Here is a 19,263-nt window from a genome sequence, read left to right on the forward strand (position 1 = left end):
GGAAATTACAGTTACCGTTTGCTGCTTCTTAACAGAATCCACCGTCTGACCGTCTCTATTCATTATCGTCTTCCGCTGCCATCCTCGAAACCTTCCCGCTCTCTACGACTATTTTCACCGCAATTCTAGAATTTCTTTTGAACCATCGATGTCTTCTTCTTCATTGAACGATGCTGAAGCTCTTCGGAGCCGTATCCTTTCGAGTAAGCTCTACTTCGATGTGCCTCTGTCCAAGGTGAACTACTTGTGTTTGAATCTTTGTTTGCTCTTTGAATTATGTGGCGTTTTGGACTCAGAAATTTGATAAATCAGGTTCCACTTCTCTACTCGAACTCGTACGATATAGCGTTTCTCGGCATTGAGAAATTGTAAGAAATCGTGCACTTGATTACTTAATCCAAACTTCTCTTGTCATGTTAGAAAGTTCTCGGGTGATGGTAATTCTTTATGTCCTTATTAAGCTCACTTCGTACCTTTTCACTTTTGTTCTTGGGTGGGGGCGAGATAAGACGTAGACCAAAACCTTATGCTGGTTAAGGTATCAGCATAACATCTCGACGTCATTTATTTTTTTGGGGGTATCATATTTTAGTAGGTCGTTATGGATCACAATTTCAAAGGCAAAGTTGTGGGAGTCTCAGATTCTGCTATGCTTAAGAAAATTTCGAGAAGTTGTTGGGCCCATCAACTCCTCTTTCATATCACAAGTTGAAATCTTCAGTTTGGTATATTATTGTATGAAAGCTTTTTTATTTTTTTTTGGCACTTAAATTGGCCTAGAAGATGATTCAACTATATTGTTTGCTTTGTTTTCTTTGCTCTAACTTTGATCCGAGCACCTTGGCTGAATCCTGACTTGGTGACTTTGATGTTCTTGAACTACTCATTTGTTGATGGAGGCACCCGTTTGATTCATCAAAATGGGGAAACATTTGTCAATTCCTCATCTCTTTTGGTATTTTGGATAAAGATGTATTGTTGAGCCCCTTGAAGCTTCCGAGGATGATCTTCTAGTGGTAATCACTAGTCAATAGTTATGTTTCGAAATTACTGCTGCACATGAATTTATTGGTATTAAGTTATATTATATACCTGTGTTTTAAATATGATGGACAAGAATTCTAGGAACCATTCCACCCTCAAGAGGAAAAAATTTTCATGTTTCTTTGGAGGTCAATATTTTGAATTTTGTTCATTGAAAATAATGGACTTATCTTTTTGTCTACTGTTGGCGTAATTCATGAAGATAAATGACGATATTTCTTAGTACCAAAAGAAAAAAATGACAATCCTACTTAAAGTAAAGTGATTTAAGCACATTACATAGTGCTGCTGAATCTATTTTTCTTTCCTCCCTTTCCCTCATAGGTACATTCAGAATCATACTTGAATAGCCTGAAGGAAAGTTCAAATGTTGCTAGGATAGTTGAGGTATGTTCCTCTGGATTGCAGGTGGCAGGCCTGAAATATTTGCTTCTTTTTTTTTTTTCCTTTTTTCCTGATGTGCTTATCAATGCTCCCTTTTCCCTAACTGTGGGGCTCCTTTTCTAACTTATTGCGAAGTTAGTGTCTAAGCTAATATAAAATTCTATCTTGACACGGTAGAGTAAAAGAAACTGGTACGATGAAATGGAAAGCCTGCTTTTCTTGTTCTCTGTAACAGCATACTTTCAATTGACTTTTTACTTGGTGGTTTCTATACAGGTCCCTCCTGTGGCATTACTTCCTAATTGTCTTGTGCAAAAGAAAGTTCTTTTCCCTTTTCGAAAGCAGGTGAAGTAACAGTTTTTGAAGTCTGTTTGACTGATCTAAAACAGGATCATACTACTGATACTCGTAAAAGGAGATAATAGAGTAAAACAGTAAAATATCATTCATTCACTAGACCCCCATCACACCCTTCAAGTCCTTATTTATAGAGATATTAAAGTAATTACCCAAACTACCCTTTTACCCTTAATTACTCTTACTATTTCTAATTCCTATGTATCAACTCCTTTTCAAACGATAGGTTGGAGGAACTATATTGGCAGCAAAGCTTGCCAAGGAGAGAGGATGGGCCATTAATATAGGAGGAGGTTTCCATCACTGTTCTGCTGAAAGAGGAGGTGGCTTTTGTGCATATGCAGATATTTCTTTATGCATCCACTTTGCATATGTTCGATTGAATATGTCAAGGTACTTTTATATCTATGATATACAGTCACAAGTTACCATCTGATCTGCTACTAAGTAAACATTTACCTGTGTAAATAAGCAGCCTCTGTATTTGTCTGCAACATATACAGGGTCATGATCATTGATCTTGATGCACATCAAGGAAACGGTCATGAATTGGACTTCGCCAATGATAGTATGGCCAAAACAATTTCTCCTGGTGTTTGAATTAATATTTGTAGGATTCCGCTCATATGGTTTGTAATGACAGGCCGTGTCTATATCCTGGATATGTATAACCCTGGAATATATCCTTTTGTAAGTCATCTCTACTCCTCGAATCTGCTGTGCATTGTCTCTTCAAAAACCACCAGTTTCTATTTGTTTAAGCACTTGTTCTCTCCTATTCATTCCTCTCATCTATTCAAGGATACTGACTAAAATTCTATCAGCATCCTGAAGGTGATATTGTTATGCCATACGTTTTGCCCATCATTGTCCTTTGCCTAGGTTTTGTTCATCATTGTCCTAGTTTCTCTATCAGTATCCCATTGATTTCTGTGGATTGAAAAACGTCTCCGTTTTCTTTCAAACCAGGGTTCAAAAACTTGCTGACCTACAAAAATAGGGAGTAACCGCCATGGAAAATTAAACAAAATATGCATGGAAAAGTGCTATTGATACAATATTGGAAATGGATTTATCAGTATATGTAGCATTTAGTTTCTTACTGTAATGCTTCGCTATTATTTCACAAATCTGGTACAGGGGGAGCATATGTAGTGCATTAACAACATATAATCTTTATTTATTATTAACTTGAGCTGTGAAACAAATCTGGTAGGGTTTTTATCCTTTTTCTGTATCTAGTGCAACTTATGACAATCTATTATATCCTTTTCTTTTCCCCCCTTTTCACCTATTCAGGACTATGAGGCGAGGAATTATATAGATCAGAAAGTTGAAGTGAAGGTGCCTGTTCATTATCTCAGTGAACGCCTTGATTGCGTGGTCCTAATTCCTAACTGCTCTGATCTGCTTTTATGTTGATTACTCGTTGTCTGATCCCTTTTTCAGAGTGGGACGCTTACTGAAGAATACCTGCGGAAATTGGACGAAGCACTTCAGGTATTTCATCGTAAAAATTGCTATCTTCTAATCTTTGTTGGTTTGAATAATTTACTGCCCGACTGATAATAGGCGCATCCGTTCAATTTTTTATGTCCTTCATGTAACACTAATTATATTTTTCCAATTATACTCTTACCTTTGCCGACTTTAAACGTATAAGGTAGCACCAATTACTGAAATAAAGTAAGAGCGTATTAGGAAAGTTAAGAGAAATCTTGACATATCAATTGTATTTCTTAAGCTGTACATTAAAAAGAAGGAGGCAGTGCCACTTTAAGTTCCAGACAATAAGTGATTTACCAAAATACTACATTGGAACTGATATTCATCAGATAGATTTGTCGGCTGATATTTTTCTTTTGGATGTAATTCAAGGTTGCGGGAAATAGGTTTGACCCTGAGCTGATTGTTTATAATGCTGGGACTGACATCCTTGATGGTGACCCATTAGGCAGGTTGAAGGTAAAGTCATTTATGGGCTTACTTTACTGCAATAAATAAACAGCTTCTATTCATATTGACTTAAGTGGCCGATCACCTTCACTTTCTCCTATCAGGAGTAGTTTCCATGTGAAACAAATAAACCGTTGCAAGAGAATATTTTTGGTTGGTTTTCTTTCAATTTACCGTAGGGTGCTTGTGTTGGTTTGTCCATACAGATCAGTCCTGAAGGGATTGTGCAAAGAGATGAGAAAGTCTTCCAATTTGCTTGTGAAAAGAACATTCCAATTGTCATGCTCACATCAGGTTTGCTGCTTCAAGTATTTTCTCAGCTTATTTCCAATACTTTTATTGCGTTGATTGCCTTGTCTTCATATAACCTCCCATGTTTCAGGTGGTTACATGAAATCCAGTGCTAGAGTCATTGCAGACTCAATTGTTAATCTGTCGAAGAAATGTTTGATACAGACAAGTAAAGGCCACACTTCTACATGAAATGCTCCTGCACTTTCAGGTTTCCCTGCACTGAAGATGCGTCACAGTAGTAGCTCCATGTCCTAAAAGTATATGGATTAGAATGTTGCTATATCAGAGTAAAATACATGTACGTATAGTTTATGATAAAAGCTTAATATAAATGTAGTGGAAAATGAATTTTGCCTTTGCATGTAGGATTTGCAACCTGCGAGTACACTTACGGTGAAGATGTATGTATTAATTAATAATGACATAGATGAGTCTGAATTTATAATGTATTTTTATGTGTGACCCTCAGATCGGAATAACCGCATAATTAGTGTCTGTTCCTCTTGGGCGGGATGATGGTCTGAAAAACCTCAAGAACGAAGATATAACAGCCAAGAATGCAGGTTCCGATGATGTTGTTCAAGGACGAACAACGTACGCTTTTTCTGCCTGCTATAAAAAGGTCGCTGGCTGCGACATAAAAGGGGGAAAAAAAAATGTTACCTCCCATCATAAATATAAGACTTAATTAAAAATTCAATTTGATCCTGAATATAAGATTTTAGTTCACTTTATCTTACATTTCATTTTTTTCTCAAAATGGTTTTTATGATAATTGTACATGTTAAACAGTTTCCATTCTGATACATATGATTAATAAGAATATTTTAGAAAAATAACACTCAGTAATTATAAATAACTAACTTAATTAATTTTTTTAATATTTATAAATTAATTACCTAACTTTTATATTAAAAACCGATAGTTTCCGGAGATAATGATGTACATGGTTTTATTAAAACTGGATATTTTATATTTTAAGATTGCTGCTGACACTGATTTGTCCAGAGCCACAGGATTTCCAATAGAGATGGGACCGGTTCCACCAAATTGTCACCTTGGCCGAAAGAATTCTGACGAGGAAGTTAAATTCACGTGAATTTCTATCTAAATGTTCATCACAGTAAACAGATGTTCAAACCAATAAATTGGACAATTTTCAAAACGAGTGACGTACGTAAAACTCAGATGTAACTGTTGTAACAATTATTATGAACAGTGCTCGGTGAGCATTTAATATTTAATATTTTCGTTTTTCAAAATTTTTTTTTAACAGGTACATAATTCAAAATAAATATAATATCTTAACTGTAAGTATTTTAAAAAAAAATTATTTAAAAATCACTGGTTAAAAATTTTAAATGTAGACCATTAAAACTGATTTTGAATTATTTAGATTTCATCGTAGCATGAGCATCATAATATTCATATTTGTTGAGTATTGAAACTGGTTCCGGTTAGAATATACTACCTCTGATCCTTAATATAAGATTATGTTTGACTTTTATTTTAATTCTAAATATAAAATCCCAGTCCACTTTATCTCTCATATTTATCTATTTTTTTCAAGATAATCATTCTAATAATGGTAGTTCTAACTATTAAACTTGATTAGCAAAGATATTTTGGGAAAGACAACAAATATTTATTACAAATAACTAACTTAACTTATTTTTTAATTTACTCAAATTAGTCAACTGGTTTTTATATTAGAACCTAAAGTAGTATTATATGTAAGCTACATTAGCCCTCCACGATTAAAAAGGTAGATTCTCTTGCATGCACAGATGGAGTTGGAAAGCACTTTATCTAATTATTTAATGTTGTATTCTTGACCTTATCCGCAAAGATTGTAGGGCTTTAATTGGTCACTTAACGTAGTAAATCTGTATAGAGCTAATGCGCATCATTTGTTTATGGTATGCTTCTCAAAACCAGGACGACGAAGACCAGAATTAATATATATATATATATATATATTTATAAGCGAGCACAGATATTGGTGAGGAAACCAGGAAAAGCAAGGCGTTTACAAGCTCGAAGGGTCATGTGATCATTTCAGGTGCTCCTCCAATGGTAAAATGGTAACGTTCAGCCTTAAACCGCCAATAATGCGAGCCTTGGAACAAAAGACGAAGACGTACCAAGGGCCAAGGCAAAGACAAAAGGCCTCGGTCCAACCAACGACACTTTCCCTTTTAAGGAGCCCGTCCTCTTTATTTTATTTAATATAGTACTCATTGGAGTACTCTATGTGGGTGAGTCATTGGTTCGTGGAGTTTCATGATTGAATCATGGTTAATTAAACGGAGGTGGAATTAACTAGTACCTCTCGTCTTAATCACATGAACTTATTTATAATCTATAAACAAAATCTTATGATTAGAATAAAAGTAGTATATGAATAGAGAATAATAATGCTATGTGCTAACAGGCCATGAAGAATCCCAACACACCGTACGAAAGGAAATTCCAAATAAAGCTTCCACACATGCAAAGTAGTTGTACATGTACAGTACCCACATGTGGCCTTGCTCCTCTTTTTGATTCTTTGTCACTTCTAATTTTTGTTCTTAAGTTTTCTTCGTATGTAAATGAAACACATTTTTCAACATATTATTCAAATAGCTTCATGTCGAACGACTTTTTGGCAAAAACATAGCCAATAGGCCAACGTGCATGAGGCTACAAAGGGGACTTGGCATCACGCGAACAAATTAAAGAGTTTGTTTTGTTCCCCTTGCTTGCTTCCTTCTAAATAATTGCTCAATGGGTATTGGAACCTGTAGTCAGCAACATGCTCCAGAGGCAGCTAGAATAAAGGTTGTCGTGTTTCGTGCGTGAATATATAGTAAGCTCTCCCAAATTTGAGTTGTCATGGCCCTCCTTTCTTCAACTTTTTACTATTTAATTTGATTATACTATTTTTAATATAAGAGTTCATTTGATTTTTATTTTCATTCTAAATATATGATCATAATATAATCTGTCTTTTATATTTATCTATTTTATTCCAGAATAGTCTTTGTAATAATGATAGTTATAGCTAATATACTTGATTAATAAGGATATTTTAAGAAAAATAATACTTATTTATTATAAATAACTAACTTAATTAGTTTTTTTAATCTATTCAAATTAATTAACTAACTGTTATATTAAGAACAGAAGACAGTAATATATATGAAAAAATAACAATGGAATACATCACCGAATCTTTCCTTTGTCAAGTCGCCAGAGATACAAATCCGAGCATTTTAAAATTACGAACAACACGTTCCCTCATATCGCTAGATTATTGGGGGCCACCCCTTTCCATTCGCCTAGTTCACAAGCCAAATATGTAGTTTTTTGATTAAACGACGAGACGTGTGAACACGTATAATTAAATGTCTCTGATAGAAAGTAAATAAACGAGCGGGTGAAGAGGGTTCTGATTCGGACCGGGCCTCTTCGGTCAGAGTTCTCATGCAGGGTTTGAACTTTAGACTATTAAAACCTAGACCCCTCCCCCTCTCCCGGGGATAGTCAGATCACAGGGATGGTTTACAAATAATGTATGGAGATGGCTTAGGTACGAATATTTCAAAAAGACAAAATATTTATATCCTATCCATTTAAGATATACTATCTCAGGTCTAGGAATATTTCAAAAAGACAAAATATTTATATCCTATCCATTTAAGATATACTATCTCAGGCCTTTAATATAAGACTTTGTTTGACTTTTATTTTAATCCTAAATATAAGACTTCAATTCACTTTGCTTCTCATATTTATATAATTTTTTAAAGATAGTCCTTCTAATAATTATAGTTTTAGTCAACAAACTTGATTAGTAAGGATATTTTAGAAAAGATAACACCTATTTATTACAAATAACAAACTTAACTTATTTTCTTAATCTCCTCAAATTAGTCAATCAGTTCTTATAATTAAAACTGGAGGTAGTAATACGTTTTCTGTGTCTTGATTTATCATAATCTTTCTATTATCTCGATGAGAGAAATATATATGATATGAATTTAATCTCATCATTTAAATCTTTGTCAAATATTGACAATATATATCGAAGATCTGGAGATTAAACCTTAACTTATTATATGAATCTGATGCTTATTCTATAAATTTGATTATATTCAAACATCTAATCACACACACGAACACGCATATATATACATAGTCAATATATATATTTAATACGGAAAATCTTCTTTATTACATGTTCGGGGATTAACCGTATCCATTGATGTAGCTGTTATATATATATATATATAGATCCTCGTGCGAGAGCCCGCCTTTACTACTCCTAGCTCTTCCGATCGATTCCAATGGCGTCAGAAGCACAGCTTCATGGTCTAACGGCAGCGGAATTTGCAGTACTTGAGCCCATCATCAACAAATATCACCAGTTCGAAGCTCCTCCCAACACATGCACTTCCATCATAACTCAGCGAATCGAGGCTCCGGCTCGAATCGTGTGGGGTTTCATTCGGAGCTTCGAGAATCCTCAGAAATACAAGCACTTCATCAAGAGCTGCAACATGAAAGGTGACGGCGGCGTCGGCAGCATCAGAGAGGTCACGGTGGTTTCCGGTCTCCCAGCATCCACCAGCACCGAGAGGCTCGAGATCTTAGACGATGACAACCACATACTCAGCTTTAGGGTTGTGGGTGGCCAGCACCGACTCAAAGATTATCGCTCCGTCACGTCGGCGAACGAGTTTCATACGGACGACGGTAAGGTCTACACTATGGTTGTGGAGTCATATACCGTCGACATACCGCCGGGCAATACTGCAGAAGATACGAAGATGTTCGTGGACACCGTGGTGAAGCTCAACCTTCAGAAACTTGCCCTCCTCGCCCTCTCAACCCTCCATGCACAACATTAATTGGTTAATTATCGATGAATACTATATTAAGGATTTGCCGCTAATGATCTCTGTCTCGTTGTGCTCGTCCTCAATGCTAAGTGGTTATTGCTAGATGCTACTTGGATTGTTTGGTCTCTTCTTTATTTATTAATAAAAAAAATCGTATTATCTCATCCCTAGCTGTTCGATCACGGTTTCGCGGTTGTATGTTTGTATATTGTCGTGGGCAGATTACACATACCTGGTTTGAAATCAAGACTACTATTATTATTATCCATTAGAAAACTGGTTCAAAAACTAGGCGACTCGAATACGGTTCTACTCATAACTACGTTTCTTATTGTGGTAATGCGGCATTAAAAAATTTGGATTTAAAGCTTGCATCTTTAGAGAGTTACGTTAATGATTGATTGATCCGGTTTCTGGCTAACCCAATAAATGTATCAGATTAAAATATAGAGCTGATAACTAGCTGGCATATCACATCCATGGAAAATGGGAGAGGTGTGCGTAGCAGCATTATTGAATGAAAGATGAAAAGGAGAGAAACATAGGGAGGAGGAGGAGGAAGAAGAAGAAGCAAGTGGTGGTGGATGCGTACAGGGGAGAAATTAAAGGGTGGGATGGCAGGTGGGGCAGTTCAGACACTTTTCGTGCGGCTTAAATTAAATGTCACCAAAAAGTGACAGAATCTTCTACTTGCTTGTGATCCCACTTTCACCTCCACGTGAGTGTCTGAGCTGTGACGCTGTGACTATCAGCATCAACGCCTCTCTCCCGCTTCCATCAAATCTACTTTATATAATTAATTACGGGTGATCGATTTGGTATATAATTTATAATATTAGTCTCCTGTTGATTGTACATTTTTATTTTTTAGTTTTATCAATCGAAGACTTAATTATTTTTGTGGTCCTGAGAATAAGTCAGATTGTTTATGACATGTTAATAGTGTTGTTTATTACATTTAACTCACACTATACTACTTTCGCACTTAATGTTGCTGGAGAGAAAAAGAAGACCAAAGAGACAACAGACAAAAACAGAGTGCAGGTCGCCCATGAAGGACGTATTGAAAATGGGCTTGATTTTTTCGTCGGGCCTGATATTGGGCCTAAATTCATTGAACGAGTGGTTGATGGTGGGCCGAAAGCCTATGACCCAGACAGAAACCCCTCGGCGGGGTCACCTTGCAAGTTTAATTGCAGGATGGCGTTTGAGCACTTTGTGAAAAAGTTATTGACACTTTAGTCCCCATTTTAAATCCCGTTGCAAGTATTCTTATTCTGCTCAAATTAAGAATATTAGTCAGTTAAAGTTTCTAAGACTTTTATAATTTTTCAGATTTATCCTTAATAAGTTAAAATCAAATGAGAATTCTTTTCACATCATATTACCAATGGCTCGTGTTACTATCATGGGACCTCGTTGCGTTCACTTTGCTATTGAATTTTCTTTCTGGGCACAATTATTCTTTTATTGGAAACAATCTTATTGAAAGTATTGTTAGATACTAAAAATGAATTTTTTTTTAAACCGAAATTCGTCGCACTACGAAGGATTTAATTCCTTCTGATGCATCCAATAATATTGGTTCTTTTGCTATTGAAGTGGCTGAGCGGGTTTTGCTAAGATTGAAGCCAAGGCCCACTTGCATGGCCAAGGTGGTTTTGTCATTTATGAGGAAGAATGGGCACTATGCGGACACACTCATTCGTATCATCCCAAAGCTTACACATGCCCCACACGTCACCTTCTCGTGCCCTTGATCACTTCTCTTTTGTTCTTTTTTACTTTAGCTTCCGTCACCAACATGTGCTTATTCTGTTTACCTACCAACTTGACTGTACCAGAGTGATAAATATGAGTAATAAAACCCTTGCAATAGACGTTTCTGAGCTGCAAATATAATCATGACATTTTGAAATTTTATATTGTTCTTCTGTCCAAAATCATTTGGGCATTGATAAAGTCGCGGATGATGAACAAAACCTCAAAAGGAAAAGGACATCGATCCGCCTCGAAGCAAGATGAATAGATAGATTGATCCCCGAAAGAAAATTCAGATAAATTGCCATTTGCGATGAATACAGAGGCTGTGCTTCTACGTACTGATGAATTATTATATTATACTATATTAATTATTAGAGCATATGCTCATTATGATGCCTCTTAGAACTCACACCCGTAGGATTGGCCCATGCCATCAACGACATGGGATTGATAGGTTCATTAATAGCTATAGTAAATTCGTCAAAGATCTTCTCAGCTCTCCTTGTCATCATTTGTTTTGGCTTTGCTTACCTCATTTTCTATGTGTGTCTGGCCACCCCACAGAAAAAGCACCTTGCTAAAACAGTGGTTTTTCATTCCATTCGCCTCTAGCTGTTGCAGCCTCGAGGGAAAGTAAGAGACTTTTTACTCCATTTACTCATCTTTCTCGTCACAGTACCTTTCTTGTTTTAAAAGAGCTAAAAAAGCAAAGGGCTTTCGTTGAGTAGTACCTGCCATGAACAGAAGCTTGAACAGAGAGAATCCATATATTTTGATTGCGATGGTTGCAGAGAAGCAGATAATAAGATGGAGTGAGTGAGGAGGACAAAAGAGATCAGAGTGAGGGGCAAGAAATGGGCCCCTTAAAGCCTGCTTCAGAAATGAGTGCCCCTAAACGTTTCTCTCTCTTTTTCTTTGTAGCAGCGCTTCCCCCTCCCTCTGTCTCAATTAATGAGCCCCTTTTGTCCCACACCATTCAAACACGCGCACATAGCCTCTCTTTTTCTTTTTCTTCTTCTTCCATCTTCTCTGTATGTGTTAAGTAAGAGTTCAAACTGTTGAGAGAAGAAGACAAGAAATGGGCCATTAGCAATACAAGTATAGGACTCTTTTATGGGTTTCTGGTTTGGTTTAAACTTGAGCAAGGTAAGCTGGGGACTACTGGTTTCATCTTGGCCTCTTTCCCATGAACAACCATCTTCTCTTGTGCGCTACTCCTTTTGGCTATCATATATAACAATTGAACCTCAAGCAGAGCTCTCTCTCTTTTTTTGGGTTCTTCTCCAGATAACAGGAGGAAAGTACACATATACGGTCTATCAGCTGTCAAATGTTTGGACCATTTCTGGTTCTTCAAGTAAAGTCCTATACAGTGACTTCCCTTGCTTCCTGGTGGCTGAGAACTCCCTTTGCAGAGTAAAGTAGGCTTGCTAAATTTGTAGCTTCTTTTTAGTTGATACATTACACTTGATAGGAGTCTGAAAGCAATCTGATATTAAATTTTCACCTTTTGATGTATTGTCTACTATAAAATTTCAAATTTAAGGCCAAGATTTGTCAATTAGGATGTCATAGAATCGTCTAGTCGTCTGTCGCTCATTCCCTGTTTTTATTTTCTTGTTCAGCTTGGGTGCAGCTTAATATGTGGCTACAAATGAGCAAAGAGAGTTCTTGTATGGAAGAAAGATAACGAGATTCTTTTTCGTCGGATCAGCCTAAATTCGATCACTTATGTGGATGCAAAAAGATATGTTGAGTGTTCCAGAGGAGATGGCTGGCCAAAATTCAAGTACCATTAATGAAGCTCCACAAAACCCAACGCCCAACTCACTCATTCAGTGCTATTCATTGAACCTCAATGACCAAACCCGTATCATAGATGGGATATCAATGCTTTCTGGTTCTGAAGTGCACGGCTCATCTGTAAGCAATGTGAATGTGCGCCTGATAAATCCAGAAAGTACTGGTTCTAATGCATTTTCTTCATCGCAAGGAAAGAACATTTTTGGATATGCCTCACATGGAACTTCATGTCCCATAAATAACAGTGAGTTTCAGGAGCAAACAGCCGGAGGAACACCAGTTACCCCTGCTTCACTTGCTAGCATTCTTGCTGCTAGAATTGGTCTTCAAGAAAATTTAGAGAAATCACAAGTTTTATCTCCTTCGTTCAGTTCATTGGGCTCATTGGGACCTTACATGTTAGACAATTGGTCATATACTCCAAGTCATTTGCATTTAACTTCCGGGGGCCATGACTGCAACAATCATATGCCTGAGGAAATCTTGGATTCAAATGGATGGGCTTCATCAAATGTTACAGACTTGAGCAGCCATGCTTATGGTTCATCTAATTTTAGTAATGAACCTGTATTAAGTCTTGCAACATCTCAAACCACAGGCCAGTGCTCAGAGGTGAGTTGTTCTGATGAAATCACCCGTTGCTTCAGTAAAGCAAGGTCAGGATTGGAACATGCCTCTTGCAGCAACAGGGAACTTGCCATGAGTCTGAACTCTGGTAGACACTTCCATTTTTCGCAGGCAATGCTAGGATCAAGATATCTTACTGGAGTTCAAGAGATACTTGCTCAACTTGCAAGCTTTTCACTTGAGAATCTTGAACAGATAAGATATTCACAAGCAAATTCTATGTTCAAATTCCACATGGAAGCTCCATTGGAAAGACATGCAGCTGAATCAAAGAAATCCCAGCTGCTGACACTCTTAGAACTGGTATGAAGCGTACATCCTTATCTTACTTGGTGATGGCGCCAATTATTATCCTGATTGATTCAGAGATGTAATTATGTTCACTTTTTGTTTTTCATGCTTCAATAATTGATGAGTGGAAAATGATTCCAATGAGCTATCTTTTTTTGACTCAGGTGGACAAGCGATATAATCAGTGTTTGGATGAGATTCATACTGTTGTGTCTGCATTCCATGCTGCTACAGAGTTGGACCCACGCGTTCATGCGCATTTTGCTCTTCAAACGATCTCTTTCTTGTACAAGAACTTGCGAGAGAGGATCAGCAATTACATTCTTGCCATGGGGCGGGATTTTGACAGTTTATGCACACTGGACAAGGAAAGATCTGTTGATACTTCACTCATCCATAAGCAACTGGCTCTCCAACAGTTGAAACGAAAAGATCATCAGTTATGGAGGCCCCAAAGGGGCTTGCCAGAAAACTCTGTCTCGGTCTTAAGAGCCTGGATGTTTCAGAACTTTCTCCATCCGTGAGTTTTCTTACCATAAAATATGTTATCTACGAGCCCCACAAACATTAAGCTCCACATTCTCAGATATAGTTTTATATGATATGATTTGATGGATTTTCAGGTATCCTAAAGATTCAGAGAAACATTTACTTGCTTTAAGAACTGGGTTGACGAGAAGCCAGGTCCGTCCTTGGTCGACCGAAATTCGATCATTTGCAAATTGTGTTTTTTAATCCTTGATTATGCTCTTTGATGATCCGACTATGTGCACAGGTATCTAACTGGTTTATAAATGCTCGTGTTCGGCTATGGAAACCCATGATTGAGGAAATGTACGCTGAACTGGATCATAAAAGAAAGGCTAGTCGAAATGAAGGAGGAACAGAGAACAGCCGTGGAAAATCAACTTTGAGATAGATGAAGGGGAAGCAAGCCGCGTTAAAATGGGAAGGAACATTTGCTTTTGAGGATCAAGTCATAGACTGAAGACAAATTACATGATGCGCTCTGGATATTGTTGCAGGAGGTACAGTACTACTAATAGGGAATCTGCTTTCAGCGATAGTTCGACAAAAGGCGATGCTCAATTAACATAATACTCGTACGTACCATCGTACTACTCGTCCTCGACTAGTTGTCATTTAGCTTAAGCTAAGCTTGTTTTATCCACATCCAGTTCTTTCATATCAAGTCCGGGACCATGAGTTTATTAAACTGCAATTGGTAAACTATTCTTTTATCCCTGAGGCTTGAAAGTGAATTTTCGCACATGTGATGCGTATATTATAGCAAATACATGTTATTAACGTAGAATAAGCTTGGCAACTTACAAGATTATTTAATACAGAAATGAATCATTAAAAAGCAAATCACGTTCACAAAATAAATGTTTTAATTTAAAGCTTATAGGTTTCAATTTTCAAATGTTGCCCAAAACTGGTTCTGCAAAGCTCAATCTGAATTAGGGTGTGTTTGGCAAGCACCCCAAACCATGGTTTTGGAACCCAAACCATGGTTTGGAAAAAATGTTAGCCAAACACCATTAAAAAAATCAAAACCATGGTTTGGGTTCAAAACCATGGTTTTGACTCCAAAACCATAGTTTTGAGAAAAACAGAAATTTTTTACTTTTAGAGGAAAAATGGGAGGGTGTGAGAACCTATAGGATATATATCTTGTTGTTTTTTTTATAAACATATTTTTATAAATATATTTAATCTTATATCTTATAAATATATACATATAATTATTTATTAATATATTATCTTATATATTATTAACATATGTTAATAAAAAATATATTATTAACAATTTTATTCTTTCAAATTAAAATATATCATAAAATATATTTTTTCTATAATTATCATATTAATTTATGTCAATTTGTATATATAAAAAGTACTTCTAATAACAACTATCCAAACACTCACACTTCTCAGAATCACTTTTTCATCAAATCTATTCTTCTCAAAATCTATTTTTTTCAGAATCTATTCTCCAGAAGCTATTCTCTAAAGCATGATTTAGTTTCATCCAAACACACTCTTAGTCGATTGTTTGAATACCCAAGCACTGGATAGGGGTGGCGCAATGAGTTATGGAAAAAAAAAAAAAAAAGGTTTCAAATGACTTTAGGTCTGAAATAAATGACATGGAAATAAGTTCATTTATTAATATATGGTTCTAATAATTAATAATATTTTCCAGAGTAAGTAGGCAGGTTTGGCTGGTTTCACAAAATAAATTCATAATCTTTTTTGTTTGCATTCATAATAATAACGCGCTCAGTTTTATTTCGGTCGTTAAACGGCATTATTTGAGAAGACACCTGTTTTCCTTTTTTCCCTTCGAAGCAGCGCGTGCTCGGGTAACTTCTAGTATACGCATCAGAAGTTGACAGAGGGACAACTTTTCATGACTAATTCAGAAACAAAGAATTAAGAGCAGGCAGTCATAGCTATGGTTACCCCGGAAGACACCTCTTCAAGATTGAACTACAAATTCCAACCGTGAAAGCTCGTTTAAACTAGCTTCCAAAACACGCGAGGTTCCTATCAAAGGACCGGACCGGCTTCTCTATGCTTCCGGTTTACTAGCAGAAAATGACTGACCTGCCTAGCATCCACGTGCGGTTGTTGCCCCGTCCGTTACTTTCAAAATCCGGCTCGCTCCCACCATCCAAAGCGTCGTCACTGCTGCCGGAATACAATTGAGTTTTCCCTCATTGAATTCTCCTGAAACTGGCACCTCATAAACTTTACCTTTGCTTTAGTCTCATCCGCAATACATTCTTTGCGTTTTCTTGTTCCGTCAGTGTCGCTATTGCTCATTCTATCGTCCGCAGACAAAACCATGGCGTCCATAGGATCATCCATGTCTATATCACAGGTGTCCGGTTTATCTTCCTCTGTCCCTCCGTGACGAGAATGTAGAAAGAGATTCTTACCCACATTGTAATAGGAATTTTTTATGATTGGGGGACCGTACTCAGTTCTTGATGTGAAATACTTGGGTTTTGCACGTAGCTTGGCAGTATCACCATCGAAGATGCTCAGTCCTTGATCCTCAACGGCTAGAAGCCACTCTGATTATTAAACCATTTGTTAGATATTTGAAGCAAAAGTTTTACAGACAACTAATAAGAAAGAAAAACCACAACATGGGAAGCTTGTCTCAGTTAACTGATATCTGAGTTCAATCAACAAGGCAATGACAATGCGACAAAAATGGACTTTAGAATGAACCCACATTCACTGAAATAGCCTACTAGACTTTTAAGAGATGTAGTAACATCCATTTGAAGCAGCAAAAGAAACATTCTAAGAGACAAAATTTGTCAGAGTTTCTGAATATTTTCCAAGAACTCACTTATAAGAGCTATGGGAGTGGAAACATTTGGTTGGCTAATCATTCCGCCAACATTACTCTGACTAGTAACCCAGTTAATCAATTGCGTAGGTATGCATGATCTAGAGAAGGCGTTTAAATAAGAAACGGCTTTCTCTTGATCGCCTTTGTCCCTGTGATTAACCAGATCATGAGACCCGTCAGCCAAAAAATTTTAGAAACCCCTTGCTCCATCACAACAACAAAAGTCGTTCATCATACCTAGCAGACTGGATTGCGAAGTCAGTGACAAATAACCACGTTAAAGCAAAATCTTTCAAGCTTTTGGGACACAGTGAAATTCCTGCTTGAGGGTTAATGAAGGAGTACTCTACCGTCATAACAGCATTGAACAGGACTTCTTTAAGAAGAACTTCATTTTCAGGACCCTATATAGCAAATCAAGTACTTAGTTGTTGAACCGAATAATAATATATCTATCCTATCTATCTATATATGAAAGTATATATTGAAGGGTAAGGACATAATTCATTTCATATAACTAAACTCTTAATTTCAATGTTCAAGAAGACGGGCTAACGAGCACCATAAATAGCTAATCCACTAATCCTTCTCAAGGATAACATACTGAAAATCACAAGTCAGTATTTATTCATGAGGAAGCAGTGAACTAAATCAACTTAATGAAAAAGGTTTAACACAAATAAGTTTTAAAGTAACAAAATCTAAACTACGCTTACTAATCTTGCTCATTACTATAAATCTTGTTCATTACCATAACTCCAGGCCTTACCTCAAATATCAAATGAAGAATATAACTTAAGGTAAACTGACGTGAACAATGTGCGACACAATAGCTCACCCCATCCATATTCTCATCTGTAAAATATGTTTCAGCGTGCCAACCGAGGAGGCAGTGGCACTGGCATCTATTAAACTTATGCCTTGTGCGTAAAGGCACAGAAGTCTCCTCAATTCTCTTGTGAGATCTTGAAATTATTCAAGGTTAATGTTATGGCGCCTTAAGCTTTGAGATCACACATCACCCTCAGGGGAAGTACGTGCATTGCCTAAATGTAAAAGCCAATAATTCCAAACTGAAAAGTGTGTCCAAGGAAAATTAAAATAAGGCATCATACTGACCAGTATGTTGACCACTGGCAAAACCGGCTCCAACATCATCCTGGAAAGGATATCTGATACCCAAAAAATAAGAAATCAGGAACTGCAAACACGAAAACTAGAATAGGGTCACCCCAGGAAGCTCAAAAGGTTCAACAAAAGATTAGTGCAAAAGAAAACCAAAAGAGAGGGATACATAGTACGCACTCATCTGATTAGTTTGGTGCTTGTAAAACGGGGTACTGGTCCCGAAAATAACAAAACAGCCTTGACTATCAGAATGCCAATATAACTAAATAAATAAACGTGCATTTCGTCAAAGGTTTATCTCACTAAAACCCGAGAATCGAGATTCCAAAGTAATAAAATAACGTGACAAAATTAAATTACAGGCTAAAAAAAACCATAAATTATAGTGTTTCAATTTAATTAAATTTACGTATGGAGGAATAAGTTCACCTAGAAAATAAAAATTACGAAACCCAGTAATGTTCTGAACTGCTACACCGTGCAACTTCTTCTCCTGCTCTGCTTTGGCAATCCCTGATTCGAACTCCAGGCACAAATTCAACAAGAGAGCTTCACACATCACGATTCCAGCTAAGAACCCAATATCACATCCCGATTTTATTCCCTCGCGAAGTTGGTCGCTGATAATGGGGAAAAATTCTTTCGAGTGATCCCAAACCCCAGATTGATCCACTATCCACACGGGAATCACAACCAAGAAGCTTGGGTCCAAACTGGTCATCCCATCGCTGTCTTCTTGAAGCCCCTGGCCACAGAAAATGCTGCAATAACTAATTAGTCCTTCCAATAAGCTCTGGACCTCGCTCTTCAAGTCGGTCTCCTCGACCACCAAACGGTGCAACTCAAAAACAAAAGGAGCTAGAATAGCAATCCTTTTCATCGAACCACAATAATCCGAACAAGAGACTAACAGCTGAAATAAATCCTTGGCTACTGCTGCTCTTCCCGAAGATTCTATCTGAACTGCCAGTTTGGTCGTATGAAACCCAAGGGCCGAATAAAACCAGACGACTCCCAAAGGCGGGTCAGCCATGCTCTGCAGCATTCGAGAAAATATGGAGCTGAAATCACAGAAATCAGTGACGCCGTTCCTGTATTTAGTTAGGAAGTGGTCAACCGATTCTTTAAGCATGGAATAATGAGGTGGTAAGGGAACGATGTTGGGATTTTGGGGAGGAGGAATCAATGGAGTTGGGATCATCTAAGTACCCTTCCGAAAGGGCAAACTCCAACCAACTCGAAGCCCCGAGCCTTTGATAGACTTCTAATTTTGTAAAGCGACGAGTTGGAGCGTCAAAGGAAGACAGAAATTTGAAATTTGGGGGGGAGGGGGGAGGGTGAAAACCCTAGGCTTGT

The 19,263-nt window shown here is 37.1% G+C and overlaps 4 protein-coding genes across 4 annotated transcripts; 3 read left to right on the forward strand and 1 right to left on the reverse strand.

Moving 5' to 3' along the window:
* Positions 1–60: 60 nt before the first annotated feature.
* LOC114753959 (histone deacetylase 2-like) lies at positions 61–4,484 on the forward strand. The gene is given in 14 exon segments (XM_028942670.1): positions 61–235; positions 313–368; positions 900–964; positions 967–1,016; positions 1,369–1,431; positions 1,705–1,773; positions 2,012–2,178; positions 2,289–2,353; positions 2,429–2,475; positions 3,085–3,129; positions 3,235–3,285; positions 3,664–3,750; positions 3,948–4,035; positions 4,124–4,484. Coding segments are annotated over 14 exon segments (1,041 nt in total). The 5' UTR covers positions 61–148; the 3' UTR covers positions 4,225–4,484.
* Positions 4,485–8,360: 3,876 nt separating this feature from the next.
* Positions 8,361–8,930, forward strand: LOC114753962 (abscisic acid receptor PYL2-like). The gene has a single exon (XM_028942672.1). It carries the CDS (start codon positions 8,367–8,369, stop codon positions 8,928–8,930), a length of 564 nt encoding a protein of 187 aa, XP_028798505.1. The 5' UTR covers positions 8,361–8,366.
* Positions 8,931–12,455: 3,525 nt separating this feature from the next.
* On the forward strand, positions 12,456–14,445 carry LOC114753963 (homeobox protein ATH1-like). The gene is made up of 4 exons (XM_028942673.1): positions 12,456–13,418; positions 13,571–13,926; positions 14,030–14,090; positions 14,182–14,445. The coding sequence occupies exons 1-4, from the start codon at positions 12,456–12,458 to the stop codon at positions 14,323–14,325; spliced, it is 1,524 nt and encodes a 507-aa protein (XP_028798506.1). The 3' UTR covers positions 14,326–14,445.
* A 1,205-nt stretch (positions 14,446–15,650) lies between these two features.
* LOC114753965 (uncharacterized) lies at positions 15,651–19,096 on the reverse strand. Its single transcript, XM_028942677.1, has 5 exons — positions 18,337–19,096; positions 17,899–17,951; positions 17,017–17,183; positions 16,777–16,928; positions 15,651–16,492 (listed from the first exon to the last, which is right to left on the reverse strand). Exons 1-5 carry the CDS (start codon positions 19,037–19,039, stop codon positions 16,098–16,100), a joined length of 1,470 nt encoding a protein of 489 aa, XP_028798510.1. The 5' UTR covers positions 19,040–19,096; the 3' UTR covers positions 15,651–16,097.
* Between the last annotated feature and the right edge of the window lie 167 nt (positions 19,097–19,263).

Source organism: Neltuma alba, unplaced genomic scaffold, assembly GCF_004799145.2.
Source record: "Neltuma alba isolate B1F8T4 unplaced genomic scaffold, ASM479914v2 tig00008334_pilon, whole genome shotgun sequence".
NCBI classification, from domain to species: Eukaryota; Viridiplantae; Streptophyta; class Magnoliopsida; order Fabales; family Fabaceae; genus Neltuma; species Neltuma alba.

Excerpts from the sequence above, each read along its gene's own strand:
- LOC114753962 (XM_028942672.1), top strand. The coding sequence starts at position 8,367 with ATGGCGTCAGAAGCACAGCTTCATGGTCTAACGGCAGCGGAATTTGCA.
- LOC114753963 (XM_028942673.1), top strand. The coding sequence starts at position 12,456 with ATGGCTGGCCAAAATTCAAGTACCATTAATGAAGCTCCACAAAACCCA. Across the intron at positions 13,419-13,570 it reads TGCTGACACTCTTAGAACTG|GTGGACAAGCGATATAATCA; the intron begins GTATGAAGCGTA and ends TTTTTGACTCAG. Across the intron at positions 14,091-14,181 it reads CTGGGTTGACGAGAAGCCAG|GTATCTAACTGGTTTATAAA; the intron begins GTCCGTCCTTGG and ends CTATGTGCACAG.
- LOC114753965 (XM_028942677.1), bottom strand. The coding sequence starts at position 19,039 with ATGCTTAAAGAATCGGTTGACCACTTCCTAACTAAATACAGGAACGGC. Across the intron at positions 17,952-18,336 it reads TCGTAATTTTTATTTTCTAG|ATATCCTTTCCAGGATGATG; the intron begins GTGAACTTATTC and ends TTTGGGTATCAG. Across the intron at positions 17,184-17,898 it reads TGCCAGTGGTCAACATACTG|GGTCCTGAAAATGAAGTTCT; the intron begins GTCAGTATGATG and ends TTTGCTATATAG.